The following is a 17,839-nucleotide window of genomic DNA, read 5'->3' as shown; positions in this document are numbered from 1 at the left end:
TAATTGGGAAGCATGTTGGAAGACAATATGTCAGCCTGAAATTTCAAATTGGCTGTGGATAGTTTTTAGAGACTGTTATGTGTGGACAGGTACAAAGTCAACCATATACAAAGAATAACAGCAGGCTTCTTATATTTCTAGTTTCCAATGTACTTTCTTCACAACAGGAGTTAGTTAAATAGTTTATTGTCCACATTTCACAGCTGAGGAAACTAAGGCCAAGAGAAGCGGACTTGAACTTCCTCAGGGTCCCATTGCTAGTAACAAAGCTAGGATTTGAACCCAGCTCCTTCAAGGTCCTTCTAAGTAGGAAAGTTAAAAACCTACAAACAGCCAATAGTCCCCAAAGCATCCTCCTCTGATTTGTAGATATAATCACTACTGGCATGATGTGACACAGGATCACAGGACTTACAGGGAAAGGGTCTCTAGGGACACCCCCAGTACTGTTCAGATTCACAGGTCTTGGCCAGATGCCTTTACTCAAGTGTTCTTCTGCTGAATGCTTCATGGGGGAATATGAATCATATCAACTTTTGCTTCAGTATCACCCCAAAGAATTTTTTTCTGCCCTTCCTAACTCTTAACTATTCCATACTAGAGCTTACAATATGCTAAATAAGGATCCATTCATTTTTCATATCTGTCCAGTCCAGGAGTTGGGTTCTGATCAGTAACTCTTAAGAGAGACTGGCTGGGGGCGGCCAGGTAGCACAGCGAGTAAGAGCACCGGCTCCACTGTCGGGATGATTTGTGGTTCAAATCTGGGCTCATACACTTAGCACCCACCCAGAAACACCTGGCCGTGTAACTTTGAGCAAGTTACTTAACCCAAATTGCTTAGGGGTGGCCAGGTGGCTCAGTGAGTAAGAACACTGGCTCCAGTGTCAGGATGACCTGGGGTTCAAATCCGGGTTCAGATACTTAGCACCACACCCAGAAATAACTGGCTGTGTAACCTTGAGCAAGTTACCCTGATTGCTTTAAAAAAAAAAAGGAGAGACTGGCTGTGTTTTAAGAAAACTTCCTTGTTGATGAGTGTGTGGAGTGTCATGAATGGTCATATGATGTTATTAGGTATTCCCCATAAGTGACCCAAATAAACCTGATCATGAAGATCACATCTGCTGACAACCCTAATATGATCCTAAGCACCTAATTTATACTCAATAAATACCCCTGGGACTGAAGAAAGAAAAGTCTTATGCCCTCACGGAAAGCTGGTTCATCTTCTCTGCTAAGTGCAGTTTGGTTTAGACCTTTTCCTAGTCAAAGAGGCTGGGAAAGACATGGGAAAGAGCCAAAAGATATGCTGGACACTTTAACTCTGCCTTCCATTTTTCTCAATGGATGTATCATTAAATAATTGAGAAATAAAAAGGCAATGTCTTATCTTTTTTTAACGTTTTGTCAATTCTTCATTATTTCAAAAATTCTGTGATTCCATTCGTTTGTCCATTTCCACCAATACAAGTTAAAATTCTATACACATTACCAGATGTGGTCATGACTTGCCATGGCCATAATAACCCAACAGCTGGTGCCCAATCCTCTGGTAATAAGCCTGCTAGTCCCTGGAGCATGCAAACACAAACACACAAATACACACACACACACTCACCTCTGAGTCAGAAACAAGAACTTTCTAATATGATGAAACCTGCCATGGCTTTCCCTCCATGAACACAGCTTTTAAGAAAACTCAGAGCTCCTGTTGTCCAACCTGCACCTGAACAAGAATAGCCTCCAACAACAAATGGCCACGCAGTCTTCAGTTAAAGAACTCTATTTACCAAACACTTAGAAACTGTTGTCTTCCCCATTAGATTATAAGCTCCATTGAGGTCAGGTCTCTTTATATCCAGCAATACTTAAGCACATTACCTGACACATAAGCACTTAATTAATGTTTATTGATTGATTGACTGAAATTATAGATTTTCAGCTATCATGCCTATGGAAGGGATATCCAAACCTATACCTCCAGCCCAACAATAAAGCCATATGTAAGTGCTGTAAGACTCACTAACTAAACACTTTACAGAAATCTCAGAATTTAAAATGCTTCCTTACACTTAGCTTAAATTTGCTTCTCTGCAACTTTCATGCATTGCTCCTAGTTTCTAGGGCCACGCAGAGAAGTGTAAGCTCCCTTCCATACATTGTTGTTGGGACATTTCAGCTATATCCAACTCTTCCTGACCCCATCTGGGTTTGTTATTAAAGATACTGGAGTGGCTTGCCATTTCCTTCTTCAGCTCATTTTACAGATGAGGAAACTGAGGCAAACAGGGTCACACACAGCAAGTGTCTAAGGCTGGATTTGAACTCAGGAAAACAAGTCTTCCTATTTCCAAATCCAATGTTCTATCCACAGCACCACCTAGTTACCAACCCTTCCATGGAACCCCTTTTCAAATACTCCAAATCTTAAACCTTCCCAGGTACTTCACTTAACTTTTGAATAGCCTCATCTCAAGGTCACTGCCTATTCTAATCAGCCTCCTCTAGACACTTTCCAGCTTAGCAATTGCGCTCTTAAAATATGGCTCTAGATTAGAACTTGCCCTAAGTGCAAGTACCATCCCTCTGAATTTTACAGCTGAAGATGCTGGAAGTCAGAGGTCAAGTGACAGGCCTTGCCCAGCTCCCAAGGATCCAAGGCGGGCCTCAGGTCAGGCAGTACTTTTCCCATCACACCACTAGGCCCCCAGATAACAGTCTGTTACACCAAACACTCTACAGATCTCAAAAAGAACTGATCCTTCTCCCAAGAAAAGCTCCAACCTTCCCTTTCCTCCTTTCCACAGCACCATCATTCTCCCAGTCACCCCAGCAGAAACCATAGAGTTGTTCTCAACATTTTCTTTCCCTCCCACTTCCTGCCAGTGATTCTTCCCTCATGTCTCTTTAATCACCTCCTGGGCTACCCAATCATTTCTAAGACCCTAGTCTTCACTACCCTGCACCTATAGGAACACAATATCTTCCATTCCCTCCACTCTGTCATATATTGTCGCCATATTTACCTTCCTAAAACCCAAGTTGGCACATGTCATGTAACCCACACGTTCAAGAACCATCCATCTTATAAAGCAGATTTAACTCCTTAACCTGACAGTCAAGGCCCTCCATAATCTGGCTCTTGCCTACCTGTCTAACCTCATTCTTCTCACATTGTGTCCATGTCTGCCTTCTATCTACTTTTCCTCAGGACCAGGTCCTAGATTCTGTTTATCATTGCCATTCTGAACTCCTGTAGGACTAATTGTCTATGCCACACTTTACTGCATGCACTATACACACACGTACACACATTCCTTTTGAGACTTAGGACTATGTCATACACTACACTATATCCCCAGAGTCTAGAATGAGTATAGGGCAGCATCATACTCTCAAATTCAGTGGGTTCAGCTCCTGGCTCTGCTGCTCACCAGTTATCTGTCCCGGAAGTCAAGAAGTCCCCAGCTCTAATCCTGCCTCAGGACAAATCACTTAGTCACTACTCTAGGCCTCAGTTTCCTGTCCTGGAAAAAGAAGGTAATAACAGCACCCACTAGTCAAAGGCTATGAACAGGCAGTTTTCAAAAGAAAAAAAATTTAAGCTATCAAAAGCCATATGAAAAAATGTTCTAACTCACTAATAATTAGAAAAATGCAAATTTAAAACAATTCTGAGCTTCCACCTCACTTCCATCAGATTGGCGAAAGGGCTGTGGGAAAATGGGTACTTTAAAGCACCATAGGTGGATCTGTAAACTGGATCAGTCATTCTGGAATGCAATTTGGAACAACAGACAAAAAACAAGCTGTGAATACCTTCTGAACCAACAATATTTCTACTGGGTCTATCCCCCAAAGAGAGCAAAGAAAGAGGAGTCCATATGCACAAAAATATTTGTAGCAGCTCTTTTTGTGTTGGCCAAGAATTGGAAACTGATGGGGTACCCCTCAATAGGAATGGCTATAAAAAAGCAGTAAGTCAGGAAGAGTTTCTATCTGGCCTCAGACACTTGCCAGCTGGGTGGCCCTGGGCAAGTCACTTCTCTTTCTGCCTCAGTTTTGTCATCTTTAAAATGGGGATAATAATAGTACCTACTTCCTCAGGGTTATGAGGAATTTGCAAACCTCAAAATATCATCAAAATGCTAGTTATTGTATGAGTTTGATGGAATACTATTGTGCTATACGAAAAAATGGAGGGTATGGTTTGAGAAAACTTGTTCTGAGATTTGTGTGAACCTATACAAAGTGAAGTGAGCAGAAGCAATAACAACATTGAAAGACTTTAGGAATGCCAATCATCACAAGGACCAAACACAACTCCAGAGGACTGATGATAAAACAGGCGACCTCCTTCCTTATGACAGAGAAGTGAAAGTCTCAGAATGGAGGCTCAGATGTCATTTTTTTTATATGGCCAATGCCAGAATTTGTTTTGCTCGCCATACATCTTTGCAATAAGAGGTTTTGTTTTTCTTGATTTCTAAATGGAGGGTAGGGAGGAAGGAGGAAGGACAGAGCTTCATGAAAAAAAAATTAACATAATTTTTAAAATAATAGTGTCTGCTTTAAATGGTGTTTTGAGGATCAAATGAGATAACAGGTAAAATGCTTTGCAAACCTTAAAGTATTATGTAAATACTATATATTCTTATGGTTACTGAAGTTTTCCTCATCTATGAAATGGGGATGATACTATTTTCTGGTACAAAGAGTGTAGTACAAAGGATGAACAGCTGACTTCAGAGGCCTGCCTCTGACTTCCAAGAGCCCAGTTATCTGTTGGCAAGTCACTGAAACTCTCAGGCTAGGAACTCATTCTCTAAGTCTACAAACTACAGAACTACAGAGTAGGTACTGATCTGAATTGACAGAGGCAGTTTCCTTACCAGAAATTCCCTACATTGAAGAAATCACAAGTACTATATAAACATGTATAGAAATGTGTGTGTACCTGTGTATAAACACATGCATCTTTGCAATACCTACTTCACAGGACTGTTTTGATGACCACATGAGATCATTAACCCCTTTTAAGTTAAAAAGCATTACTTTAAAAATGTGTATCTCACATAAGAGTTGCTAGAAGTGCTTGCTAACAATAATAAATCCAAATTTATGGAAGATTTTGCCTATTCACTCCCTTCCTTTTTTAAGTAAACTACTAAATTTTAACAAATATATTAACTCTTTCTTATGAATGGAAATCCCACGCCCTGCCCCTGCTAACTTATATCCCAATGACCTGAAAGTGTTGTTCCTTATCCTGAAACCATAACTTCCCCTCTCCTCTCAAAGTCCACATATAATATGGTGTGCTAAGTACAAAGCACTAGGCAGGAAGCCTAAAGGCACATGGACTTGGAATCAGAAGTCCCAAGTTTGGGTCAAAGGTCTGCACCTAAACTGCATGACCCTGGGCAAGTCACAGACCCACTTTGAAATTCAATTTGCTCAGCTGTACAACAGGAATAACAAAATGTGTGCTACCTATGCTACAGGATTGGGTGAAGAAAGTATTCTGTAATTGCCAAATGATGCATAAAGGAAAGCTAATGATAGTATTTCTTCTGACAACTCAATTCAGTATCTAAACTTTAAGCTATCTTTTTTTTCAGCAGAGCAATTTCTTGTGGGCCATCAGTCAGTAAAACTGAACATTTATTTTTTTAGTCTGTTCATTTGAAATCTGAATTACATAATATCTGCAGTTTTGAAAATTAGCTATTACCACATAGCCCAAAGTTCAATTGTTCAATCAATAAAAAGCTGCTGAATACCTTATGTGTTCAAGAACCTATGCAAGATGCTGTAAAAAATTCAAATAGGGCCCCCTCCAGTTCAATGGGGTCAAAACCTATTAGTTCAGACTAGGTGAATAGAGTTAATTTTTCTTAAAAAAAAATAGAACCTTTAAAATAAAATGAGGTTTTCATGCTTATCTTTTAAGATAACAAATGTGTTGATTTGACAATGTGCTAATAAAAATTATAATCTTGGTTCTGAACCCTTTAAGGAAAAATAAAATTTGTAATTTGTAATTGTAAATGAATATTTAAAAAATAAACATAAGAAAAGTTTTTTAGGCTTAATAGAAATAACAAATTTGTTCTTCTCTGAAAATAATGCTAGAGGAGTTTGCAATCCAAAGAAATCTAAAATTTTCTTCTAAATTCAATCAGCAGCCCTTTTCTTCTAAATTCAATCTGTAACCCTCCCTCACCACATGCAGGTTAAAGGGAACTTTCTAACCCTAACAACCAGGAAGTTAAGAAACACAGATTATATTTAACTCATTTATGTCTGAACATATTATGCTAAAACATTTTCACATGAATACAGTGAGAGAAGCCAAAACCAACTTACTTATAATGGTGAAATGTAAGTTCAAACTGAAAACCCTGAAGTCAAACTTTGACTCCTTTGTGTCTCAAACACAAGACATATGAGGCAGACCTGTCTCATTTCTAATCTCAGTTCTAATCTAGTTCAGTGAAGCATTTTTTAAAACAATCCCCTTTTTTTCATTTTGCACATTAATATTAAGAGGGCATAAACAACACAAACATCTTCCCTGTTCAAAAAGAGCTTTTTTCTATCCATCTTTAAAAGTTAACACATATTAGAGAAGAGCTGTTTTGGAAGGTTCTTAAAAACATAACTTTGCATGAAAAGGGAAAAAATGCACACAAAAATAAGAACACACATGTGCTTTTTTTTTTTTGCACAGGGCCCCCGTTAATACTGAGTCCAACAGAACTGATCAACCATTCATTCACTCATTCACTCCTCTCATGAGGATACACATCCTAAAGAAAAAAATGATTATTTTATGCCCAACTCCAGTGATAATTCCAACTTTAAAGAATGTTCAGAGAAAGCAGATGCCCCCCAATGGACATTGCTTTATTCACTCATGGGTTCAGAACTGAAATACTGTAGTGTGTCTTTACCTGATGCTCTGCATGAATGTTATCCCCAGTAGGCCAGCGATGTTTGCTGTTATTATAGCCGCCGCCACCACTTCCTCCTCCCCCAAGCTGCTCACCATGCTGCCTCTGAAAGAAGTAATCCACCATGGCGTCGTCCTGGGAGCGGCCTGCAACCCCTATGGATCCTGGGACGGGGCTCGAGTGAGTCCCTGCCGCAAGGGCCGGGTTTGCAGCCGGCTGTTGCTGTGTCTGGGACCCTGCTGTTCCAGATGTCAAAACAACAGGCATGTTGGGATTAGCTGCTTCTTGCGTGTGCTGTTTCAGGTGGGGGCTGAAGGAGTCCTGCCAGAGCACTGCTTTTCTCTTCAAAACACATGCAACGCTCATTCCACCAACACCTAAGGAGACACAGGTTGGAAATGGTGAATCAACCCTTTTTACAAGAGCCATGACATGCAGCAGGATGAAAAAAAGTCCTCCTGCTTTTTCCAGAGAAACAAGAAAGCACAAGCATTGAAGTCTGATCGCTATCACGCAGCTACATGTTTTAAAATATTTTTACTTAAAGGAGTCTTCCTTTCAAATGGTAGGAACACTCTCTCAGCCCCAACCCCTGGCCCATTTGACCTGGAACCCCTGGGGAGAGGAGGCTCTCATCATCTAACAGGCAGTAAGTCTTTAGGTGATGTGCCTCTCTCCAAACTTAGCTAGGCCTGGCTTCCACAAAAGACACTGTCAGATGCCAGGCCCATATTCAAAGCCAATGCCATTTGGTAGAAGCTGCCAGCAGCTTGTGCTTCACTGGCATAGTCTTCAAGAAACCAGGAGGATCTCCATGCCAAAATAAGATTTCTGAGTTGAACTCTGGTGGTAGATGGCTTAAATATACATACAGAATGTACAAAACTGAAAGGCTCATGTGAGATGCTGCAAGTATATTTATAAAATGTATAGTGGCTGACATTCTGACAGAGAACATCAAAGAATCCTGGGCTGCAAGTCGTGCAAAACTTTTCTTTCCACCTTGCAAACACAAATAATTGAGGGGCAGGGGGGAGGGACTTAAATTCAATAGACATTGAATAAATCAATTGTCAATTACTGAGTTTCTACAACCTTTTATCTACAACTCAACTGCACTAAAACAGAAATATTTTAAATGAACAACCAGCCAGCGATTTTCACCCATATAAACTGAGAAGGATCATAGACACATTCTAACACAAAGAACATGGAATGGAAGTAGGAAGTCAGAAGACATGAGGTCCAGCCTGGACTATTGTCCATGCTGTTACTAGCTCCTTACCTCAGCTGGGAGCTCCAAGTTCCTTAAATGGAAAATGGGCATAACAAATAATCCCACTACCCTTCTCAGCCCCCAGGTGTGAGGCTAAAAAGAGCCAGTTAACTCCTGACATCTCTATCTTTGAAGCATTTAAAATACACTCCCCACTATTATCAATAAAAGCAACAAACTCAATGGGGGCTTCTTTGCATATACAGTGAAACTACAGACCACACATCTGCACTAATTCAGAATCCTGAAAACTTGAGAGGACCATTAGAATGTAAAAATGTGCATCAGTGACACCTAGAAGAAATTCAGCTAACTTCTTAGTGGCAGAAGCGCAGAAGAATATCTCGGCGCCAAGGGCCTTAGTTCTTTTGTGTCCTGGACCCTTTGGCAGTTTGGTGAAGGCTACAGACACCTTCTCAGAATATTTTTAAATGTATAAAATAAAATACTTAGGATTAGAAAGGAAATCAGTTATATAGAAAAAATACAGGGGAGAGGGGGGGGGAGAAGAGATTCAGAGGCTCCAAACTTAAGAATCAGGCCAGCCTGCAATCTTACCTAAACTGATGACTTTTCAAAAAGATATAAAAATATTGTCAATAAGTTCAAATATACAAATTAACCATAAAAGTTAATAATCCAATCACAGTCAATACCCTAGCAAAAAGATTCTAGTATTCCTCAGGTAACAAGGGTAGACCAAATCAAGATCACTTTTGTTATTGTAGCAAATCTTAGCTTGATACCCATAGTTCCAAAAATGTAACATTGTCATTGTTTTCATAATGGAGGAGTTGCTCAACAATTAAATGTGGAAATTAAGTTATAAAATAAAGTTCAATGAGGGCAGGAACTCTATTTCTTATGTAAGGTTCAGCACCTGTCCCAATCTGGGTGCCCAACAATTGCTAAAAAGCAATAAATCAACTGTCTGTTATAACTAACCTGACAAAGGGCTACTCCAGAAAGTACTATTTCAAAGTCAAAGACCTCTCACCCTGATGGCTGCAAGTTCCATTTCCCTTCTCTTTAGAAAGCACCAACCCTAAGATTACAAGATTTCAAAATTGCCTTACAAGACACAAATTGGGAAAAACTCAGAAGCACAACAGAAACAAACTAACTTCTCACTTCAAAAGCAAATTCAGAAGGCAGCTTTAGATAAGATACAATATGTAACCTATTCAAAATACGCATCAAAAGGGCTTCTCCTCACTAAGGCTGCCTGGTCTAACAGGCCAAACTCCTAAAATGGGTTAGTCTTGAGGGCAGGTTCTGGGAAAAGATCTTGCCCTAGCTCAAACCTACAAGCAGAGTCCTATTTCAGCAGTTTATTAAATTCAGTGCAACTTTCCTTCCCAAGACAAACCAAATCATCCATGATTTTCTCAAAAATTCATTATTGTTTTGGAAGAAATGCATTTTCTGTTTTTTTCTACACTGAAAGACTATTCACTATCAAGCAGAATCTGGATAACTGCAGTCCATATCTCATATTTAACTCAATTTGCCCCAATACTGTCATTAAAAGAAAGCTACAGTGTACAGTGATAATACCTAAAACAGAAATTGAAATATTTGGTAGAATACAACCAAATAAAAAATTTAGTTCACATTTAAACTTCCCCCGATAGAAATTAACTTCTCAAACTTAAACCCCAATTCCATTGTCAGATGGATAACCAAGTGTTTACCTCAAAACAATCCTCTGAGACAAGTAATTTCAAGTCTTATTATTCTCACTTTATATACGGGGAAGTTGAGGCAGAGAGGGGTTAAGTAACCAGTGCAGGACCCAAATAATAAGTGAGGAAGTGCCTCAGGTGGTCTGACCCCAAGATCAGTGGTGCTCCTTCAACTACAAACATAATGAACAACACCACACACTAGTTTTGACAAGGGACTTGGGGGAGGGGGAGAAGAGAGTCCAAATCAAAATGTCTAAAAATACAATCAGCTTTTGTAAAGCCATCTGTACACTCTGGAACTTCCTGCTTCACCTAATGTGGGCAAAGCAATCCCAAACAAGATCAAAAAACCTGACAGAGGGGGGAGTTTGGGGGTAGAGGGGAGAAGCAAATAACTAGATAACATTCAACTTTAGTCCTAACATACAATATTTGGAAACAGCAACACAGATTAATACTGTCACCTAAATGGAAAATATTTAACCTACATGCATTAAAAACTCCTCACACATATCTGAAGCCATGCTGAAAAGTCATCCTTTGTAACAGGTTTTTAAAGATACAAGTAATTGTAGACATAAGAATAAGTAACTTAAAACTACTGGAACTCTAAAGAAGAGAGCTGTTCTCTTTCCCAAACCCTTCAAACTGTTTATAATATCATCATTTTCCTGACTAGCACAGTTTCAAACAAAGAAAACTTTTTTCCCATAATCACCTTTTAAATGCTTTAGTAAAAACATGTTTCTTAACACATGTTTTTAAGTAAAAAACAAACATTCTGGGGTCAGAAATCTATTTTTAAGCAACAAAACTGAGACTCAAACTAAACAAATGCTAACTTCAAAAAATCCAAGAGTGGCCTTCGCCAAAATGAATACAATGTGTATACTACAAAGTACCAATCAAAGTTCAGAATCCAAGAGTATTTCTCAAAGACTTGATAAAGAATCAGCAGCTCTTAGAAGTATTTTAGAAGTTAAAATTAGCACAGAAGAAAAAAACTCATTTCACTTATATAAAAACTACATCATCGAAAGCTACAAACCTATTGTTTAAGAAAAGGCCTTAAAAAACCACCCCTCCAATACAAACTCAGTAGACTCCGAAAAGAACAGGAAATGAGCAAAAACTGAGGGCACGAAATGAAGAGCAATCAACCCTCTTTAGATTGCACGAAGGATACAAAAAAAAATCCATGAAAAAAAAATCTTGACTCAAAGAAAGAAGCTGTTTAAATAAAATTCCCCCTCGAAAGAAAGTTACCAAAGTGTATTTCTTCCTCCCAGGAGAACAGAAGGGTTAACTCAGAAATATAACAAATTACCTGTTTACCAGGCACGTTGACAGGGCTGAAATTGTCGAGCATTGTAATACACAGAGGATGAGGATATTATGTTTGTTTGTGTGTGTGCGTGAGTGCGTGTTTGTTTTCCTTGCAACTAACAAGAGTAGAGCCTCTTTTCAGTTAAGGAAAGCTCGGTCTCTCTCTCTCTTCTTTCTTTCTGTTTCCAACCAGAGGACTTCTCCCCCAGCCTTCCCCCTCCCCAAACCCCCCAACAACTCCTCCTCACATAAACAAAAGGCCAGTAGAGCCTGTAAATGCTGCCTCTAAGCCTCTGAAACTTCCTGAGGGGGACTTCCACACCTTTTTCCATTATCTATCCTCCTTCCCTCCACCAAGTTCCCCCACTCGCCCGGTCTGGTCACTCCACACTAACCCGGCAAAAGCTTTCTCCTGCTCCGGGGCTGACTGGCTGTCCCCCCCTACCTGCCCCTCACCCCCGAGGAGCAGATCTGGGGTGCCCCTGGTTCTACCCCCCCTTCAGTCCCTAGATGTCTACGGAAACAATCGAGTCCTCTTTCCAACCCGCATATATGATGTGCAAGAGCACCCCGAGCCCCGGGCTTTGGGGGGCTGGGGTGAGGAGGGGGCGGGGTGGGGGGACGCCCCCCACCCCCAGGCTGGGGGGAAGGTGAATGCAGAAACCCTTGAATGCATCTGGCCGGGGCCTAGAGGCAGAGGATTTCCCCCGTTTGCACCTCCCTCCGCGTCCCCTCCCTCCTCCGATAACAATAGGGGCCTTGCTGCTGACTCCAAAACATGTACTAGGAGCGGAGCGAGGGAAGCGCCAGCCCCAGGAGCCAGGGCCGGGGCGGCTTTTCCAAAGCCCTTCTCCCTGCTCCCGCCAGCCCAGAACCCCAATATGACCGGACCATCGGCTCGCTGGGAGTCCCGGGTAGCTTTTGGACCCGGCGGGGCTCGGATACTCACGGGCGGAGCGGTCGGATGAAGATGGATTTCAGCCCCCCGGATCGGCTCTCGCCAGCGCTCTCGCTCCCCCTTACCTTTCACTCCGACAACATGGCGGCCCACTGGGGACTGGGCTGGCGCGGTGCATGCTGGGATCGGCTCCGGCCCTGGCTCCGGCGGCGGCGGCGGCGGCAGCATGTGCGGAGAGGAGAGGGGAGGGGGGAAAGGAAAGGAGGGAGAGGGAAGGAGGGAGGGAGAGAAAAAGAGTCCGGGAGGGAGGAAGGGGAGGGGAGGCGGGCTAGGCGAGGCAGGAGAGGCAGCCGCCGGCTCGGGAACAGGTTGCCTGGTTGCTATGCCAACCCAGGGGCCTGGGTGAACTTGGGAAACTCACACTCATTTTACATCGCCAGGGCTGCTGCGGACTCAGGGTCTCCGTGCGTGCGTGCGTGTGCCTGAGATCGTACACCGTCCCCAGAGGTGGAGGCCAGAGCACATCTGGGAACTGGGAGGTGGGCGGGATGCCTGGAAGAGATCAAAGCGTCCGACCTCTGCCCCACCCTCCCCCACTCGCAGCTCCCACTCTCCCTCACCCGCAGCCCCCACCCCCCAACCCTCATAGCCCCCAGAACACCAGGCTATCTCAGACCCCGCCTCCCACTGTAACACTTTGTCCTGCTTCTCAACTGGCCCCTTTGTTCGGTGTAGAAAGAGCCCACGGACCCGATATCAGGATGGGCTTAGAGCCCATCTGATATTCACCTGAACTGGGCTGCATTTGGAAGGACCCAGATTAAAGATTAGGCTAGAAAGTCAGGAGACCTGGGTTCTAGTCACAGATCCTTTCCAGCTTTAAAAATCCCGTTGTATCGGACGAACCCAGCTCTGCCACTAACTTGATGGTGGTGACTTTTTTCACAGATCTCTGAACTCCACTGGGCCTCAGTTTCCTCCTGGGAAGATGAGATTAGATAGTCTCTAAAGTACTTTTCAGAGCTAAAATTCGGTGATTCTATGAGTTGCGAAAGTCCACAAATTTTGTCAGTGTTTTCCCATGTATTCATATCTCTAGACTCAGCTGGAAGGGTCCTTTGCTGTGTTTGGACAAAGAAAGCAGCTGTGCTGCTATGGGAAATGCTGTAGAGTTGGGGCCAACGAACTTGGATTTTTAATTCTGGATCAGTAATTTCTGTGTGACCTCTGACAAATTTCTAAACCTCTCTGATCCTCAATTTTCTATATGTGAAGGGAGAAGTTTCTAAGAGAATAATCTGTGATGTCCATTCTGCAGACCTCAGCTCTTAAATTCCATGAACAGCTTCTCTAGGCCTCAGTTTCTTCAGTCAAAGACACCATCCATGCAGTTCCTTCAAGCTCTGAATTCTTGGATCTACAAATGGTAACATTGTTACATGTATCCTAAAGTATCCACTATAAATCTGGGATCGGTTTCTGAAGCAAAGAGCTGTCTTTCATTTCCCCAAAGTTTAAAATCTTTTATGGGGGGAGGGATTTGGGGGCTGGCAGTGAAGGCCCTGAGGAGGGGAAAAGAGGGGTCTACTAAAGGTAAACTTCTGAAAAGAGTAAGGAAAAGGGTACTACCAACAGCAAATAACAAAGGGTTGTATGGCAATTGCAAACTACTTGGAGGTCTGCTGAGGGAAACATCCAAATCATAGACTTCTAGACTTTAGCCCTGAGTTTGACTACTTGTTCTGATACTTACTAGCTCCTATGACCTTGAGCCACACACTGGAGCTAGCAGTTTAGGCTCCTTCATCTTCTACTTTCTCATCAGTAAAATGGGAATAAAAATACTTATAATACCAACCTCTTGGAATTGCTGAAAGGAAAACATTTTGCAAAAGTTAAATGCCAATAGAAATATGGTCTGCTTGTTGGAAAACCAGAATGAATGGCACTCAAGCCCCAGACCCAAAGCCCAGGGCCCATAGACCTTTCCCAGCAGAAAGAGTGGAAAAACTACAACAAATAGTAATAATAGCTAACATTGATATAGAGTTTACTCCATATCAGGCACTGAGCTAAGCACTTTGCAATCATCTTCTTGTTTGATGCTCACAACAGCACCCATTTTAAAGATGAGGAAACAGAGGCTAACAGTTTAAGTGACTTGTCCAGAGTCATACAGGTTTATACTTTACGTGTCTGAGGTCAAATTTGAACTCAGATCTTCCTAATTCTAAGCCTAGTACTCCGATCCAAGAAAATGCAGGCTCATCCTCACAACATCCTTAAGTGGGAAATAAAGACAACACCAGCTGACAAAGAAGGGAAACTGAGACATCAAGTGAGGGAAGAAAATCTAAATTTATAGTCAACTGGCAAGAAAACTGAATCCAGTATCACTGACCCCCAGCTCAGCATTCTTTCACATTAGTACCCAATCAGAGATTTAGGGATCTGAAGCCACAGACCCACTCAACCTTCAGTTGATCCTTCAAAATACACCCCCAACCCATCTTTTCAAATTGATTTATCCTCATTCCCCAATATGCCCACTATATTCCAGACCCACTGACCTACTTAGAAGTTCCCATAGTTCACAATTCATCTCCCAGCTCCATAAAATCTCAAGACTGCAGGGTGGCAAAGTGGATAGAGTGCTAGAACTGGGTTCAAGTTCAAATGAGTTCAAATTCTACCTTAAATATTTACTGCCTGTGCAACCCTAGACAACACACTACCTCTGTCTGCCTCGTTTTCCTAATCCGTAAAATGGGGATAATAAGAGCACCTACCTCCAGCGGTTGTAAAAATCCAATGAAGTAAAATTTATAAAGAATTTTGCTAGCTATTATTATTATTAATTTATCTCTGTGTAATGTCATTTCTCCACCTCTAGAAAATAAGCAGAAACTATTTTGGCTTTTTTTTTCTTATATCCCTAGTACCTGGTACATAGTAAGCACTTCATAAATGTTTATTGAACTGAGTTGTTAAATCTTATGAAGGTGAGTATGTATTCAGTCTTCCCATCAATGCAGAGCATGCCCCATCCATGCCTACTGGTTCCATGTGATTCTTGTCCATATTTTCCCAAAGCTTCTCCGTGGAGGACCTCCCTAATGTTTGTAAACCTATGGTGTCTTTGGCTGTCCCATCCCCAGATGTTTGCAGGCTAAGGTAGCTTCTGGGTTCTTTGGCCTTTCCTATTTTAGTAATTTCTTTCTATCAGTCAAATTTGCAGGAAATAGGATACTTGAGGCAGATTGCTATTTGCATTTAAGGTTAGCCTCAGAGACTGTTTTATCACATTCCAAGGCTTCTCATCTTTACCCTTTCTCCTGCTTTGGTTGAGTTTGACCTGTTGTCTCACTGGTCAATGGTCTAATGGTGCACAGACAGCTGATTCCTAAGTGACCCCCACATCAGTAATCCAAACAGAGCTTTAGATAGAGCTGCCATCATAGAGTCTGAAATGAGGCAGAATGTGGTGGAGCTCTGGTGGTTACTCGGGAGGACAAAGGCCCCCACCCTAACACTGCTCAGACACCCAGTATGGAAGCTCCTCCCCCAAAGGAAATCTTGAGCCTGGCTCCAATCTTCAACTCCTCTAGTCTGAGTCATCACAGTAACCCCACAAGCCCTCCCTTCCAACCCTATCCCTGGGGACTAGATTTGGAAATCAATTGCTAAATCCCTTGACTTTTTCTCAGTTCTCATCTTTCTTGAAGCCACAGTCTTTGGTAGTTTTGACCAGTCTCACTTCCTAGATACCTTTTCCCCCCTTAACTTGTCATGTCTCCTCGTTTCCTTATATCTCTTCCAGTTCCTTTTCAGCTCCTTTTTTCTTGGATTGCCATCCATGGTCCATTCTCTATACATAGTTGTTTTCCATACCTTTATCCTGGGCTTTCTCTCTAAGCTAAGACTCTTAACCTGGCAAACATGAATTTTTAAAAAATATTTCGATAATTATTTCAGTATAATTTGTCTACTTCATAATCTTATATATTTTATTTTATGCATGTAAATACATTATTCTAGAGAAGGGTCTATAGGTTTCACCAGACTGCCAAAGGGGTTACACAGACATACACACACACACACACACAGTTTAAAAAAAAAACAGCTCAACCCTTTTTTTTAATGTCATCAATTCCAATAGGTTCCGTTATCAGCTCTTTGCAGATGACACCCAAATTCTGATATCTAGTCCTTATCTTTCTCTTGGGTTCTGCTGCCTCATCACCAACTGGTCACCCTGTTACCATCCCACATTTAACATATCCAAAACAGAACTCTTTCCCTTCCCCCACAAGACTTGCCCCTCCTCCATACTTCCCTATTTCAGTGGGAGGAAGTTTCTGGCCACACAAGTACAAAACCTGTCACCCTCCACTTATCAGTCTCCTCAGATCCAATCAATTGCCAAAACTTATTAATTCTAACACCACAGCACCTCTCACATGCATCCCATTCTCTCCATTCACACAGCCACCACGCAAGTTATAGCTTTTTGTCATCTCTTCCGGGACTACTATGAGAGTCTCCTAATTAGTATCAGGTCTCTATCCTCACCCCACCTCCAATCCATCCTCCACACAGCTGCCAAAATAATCTGCCTTTAAAAAAAAGTACTTCTTACCATGCCACTCCCATGCTCAAGAGAAATAGTCAGTGGCTCCTTGGTATAAAATAATAACTCCTCAGACTGACATTTAAAGGCTAGCAAAATTTAAAGTCCACCTTCATATATTCTTAATTCAAATCAAACTGGCCTATTCCCTATTCCCTAAAGTCAATATTTTGGCCCCCACCTCATCACCTTAGCGTGGGCTATCCCAGGGGTGGGAAACCTGTGGCCTCGAGGTCACATATGGCCTTCTACATCCTTGGGTGCAGCCTTTTGACTGAGTACAGAACAAATCATTTTAGTAAGGGGATTTGTTCTGTGAAGTTTGGATTCAAGGGGCTGCACTTGTGTAATGGGAATGTAAATTTTAAAGATCTTCCCTGCCCCTAGGCTAAAGTGCACCTGGAGCCTGGGGTAGGAGGCTTGTTTTTCAGTAGATACTTTTTGATTGGCCAGTGGGTCCAAAAGGTTGTTACATTCTCTGAGCCAGGAGAAGGCTATATAAGCCCTGATGTGTAGCTTTGTTTTGGGGGGCTCACTTTGAGAAGTGTTCTGTGATTTGATCTGTATTCTGGGAAGCCGTTGTCCAGAGCCCCCCAGCTTTGAAAAACCCAGATGTTGAAACCCAGACGTTGACTGGGTATGGATGTAATGGTTGGACAGTTTGGAAAGCTGTCTACTTGATCTGTTTCTGTCTTGATAATTCTGCCTGTATACTTTGAAGTTCAGGGTGCTGACCTTTTTCCCCTGAACAAGGTAAAGGATATATGTTTGACTGATTAAAGTAAGCTTGTTAACCCATTTTGAGTTGCTTTCCTTTAACAAAGCAGATCTAAGAACCTGTGGTGGCAGCAAACCCTGAGGACGCTTGGGGTGCTTGCTGCTACAACTTGAAGACTTAGAGAACCACATGTGGCCTTGAGGCTGCAGATTCCCTAACACTGGATTCATCCATTCTTGGAATGAATGCTCTCCTCATCTGCAACTCTTATCATCCTTAAAGTCCTTCTAGGCTCACATCAGGTTTGGCCTTCTTAGGAAAGTCTTGCTGACTTCCCCATCACC

At 42.0% G+C, this 17,839-nt stretch overlaps 1 protein-coding gene across 20 annotated transcripts in view; it reads right to left on the bottom strand.

Moving 5' to 3' along the window:
- PUM1 (pumilio RNA binding family member 1) overlaps nt 1-12,382 on the bottom strand; it is a 175,783-nt gene extending 163,401 nt beyond the window's left edge. For 5 of the 20 annotated variants that reach the window (XM_069079481.1, XM_069079488.1, XM_069079489.1 and 2 more), the window contains exons 1-2: nt 12,273-12,382; nt 6,960-7,336 (exon numbers count right to left, since the gene is read on the bottom strand). In XM_069079481.1, coding sequence (XP_068935582.1) covers nt 6,960-7,336; nt 12,273-12,375 — 480 coding nt within the window. In that variant the 5' untranslated portion in view covers nt 12,376-12,382. Of the gene's footprint in view, nt 1-6,959; nt 7,337-12,198 lie in introns of all 20 variants that reach the window. The other 15 variants (XM_069079479.1, XM_069079487.1, XM_069079482.1 and 12 more) reach the window with 6 other exon arrangements.
- Between the last annotated feature and the right edge of the window lie 5,457 nt (nt 12,383-17,839).

Source organism: Petaurus breviceps, unplaced genomic scaffold (assembly GCF_028583685.1).
Source record: "Petaurus breviceps papuanus isolate PSGF00001 unplaced genomic scaffold, PetGlider_PUasm1.0 91041, whole genome shotgun sequence".
NCBI classification, from domain to species: domain Eukaryota; kingdom Metazoa; phylum Chordata; class Mammalia; order Diprotodontia; family Petauridae; genus Petaurus; species Petaurus breviceps.
This window is presented reverse-complemented; position numbering and strand designations above follow the sequence as displayed.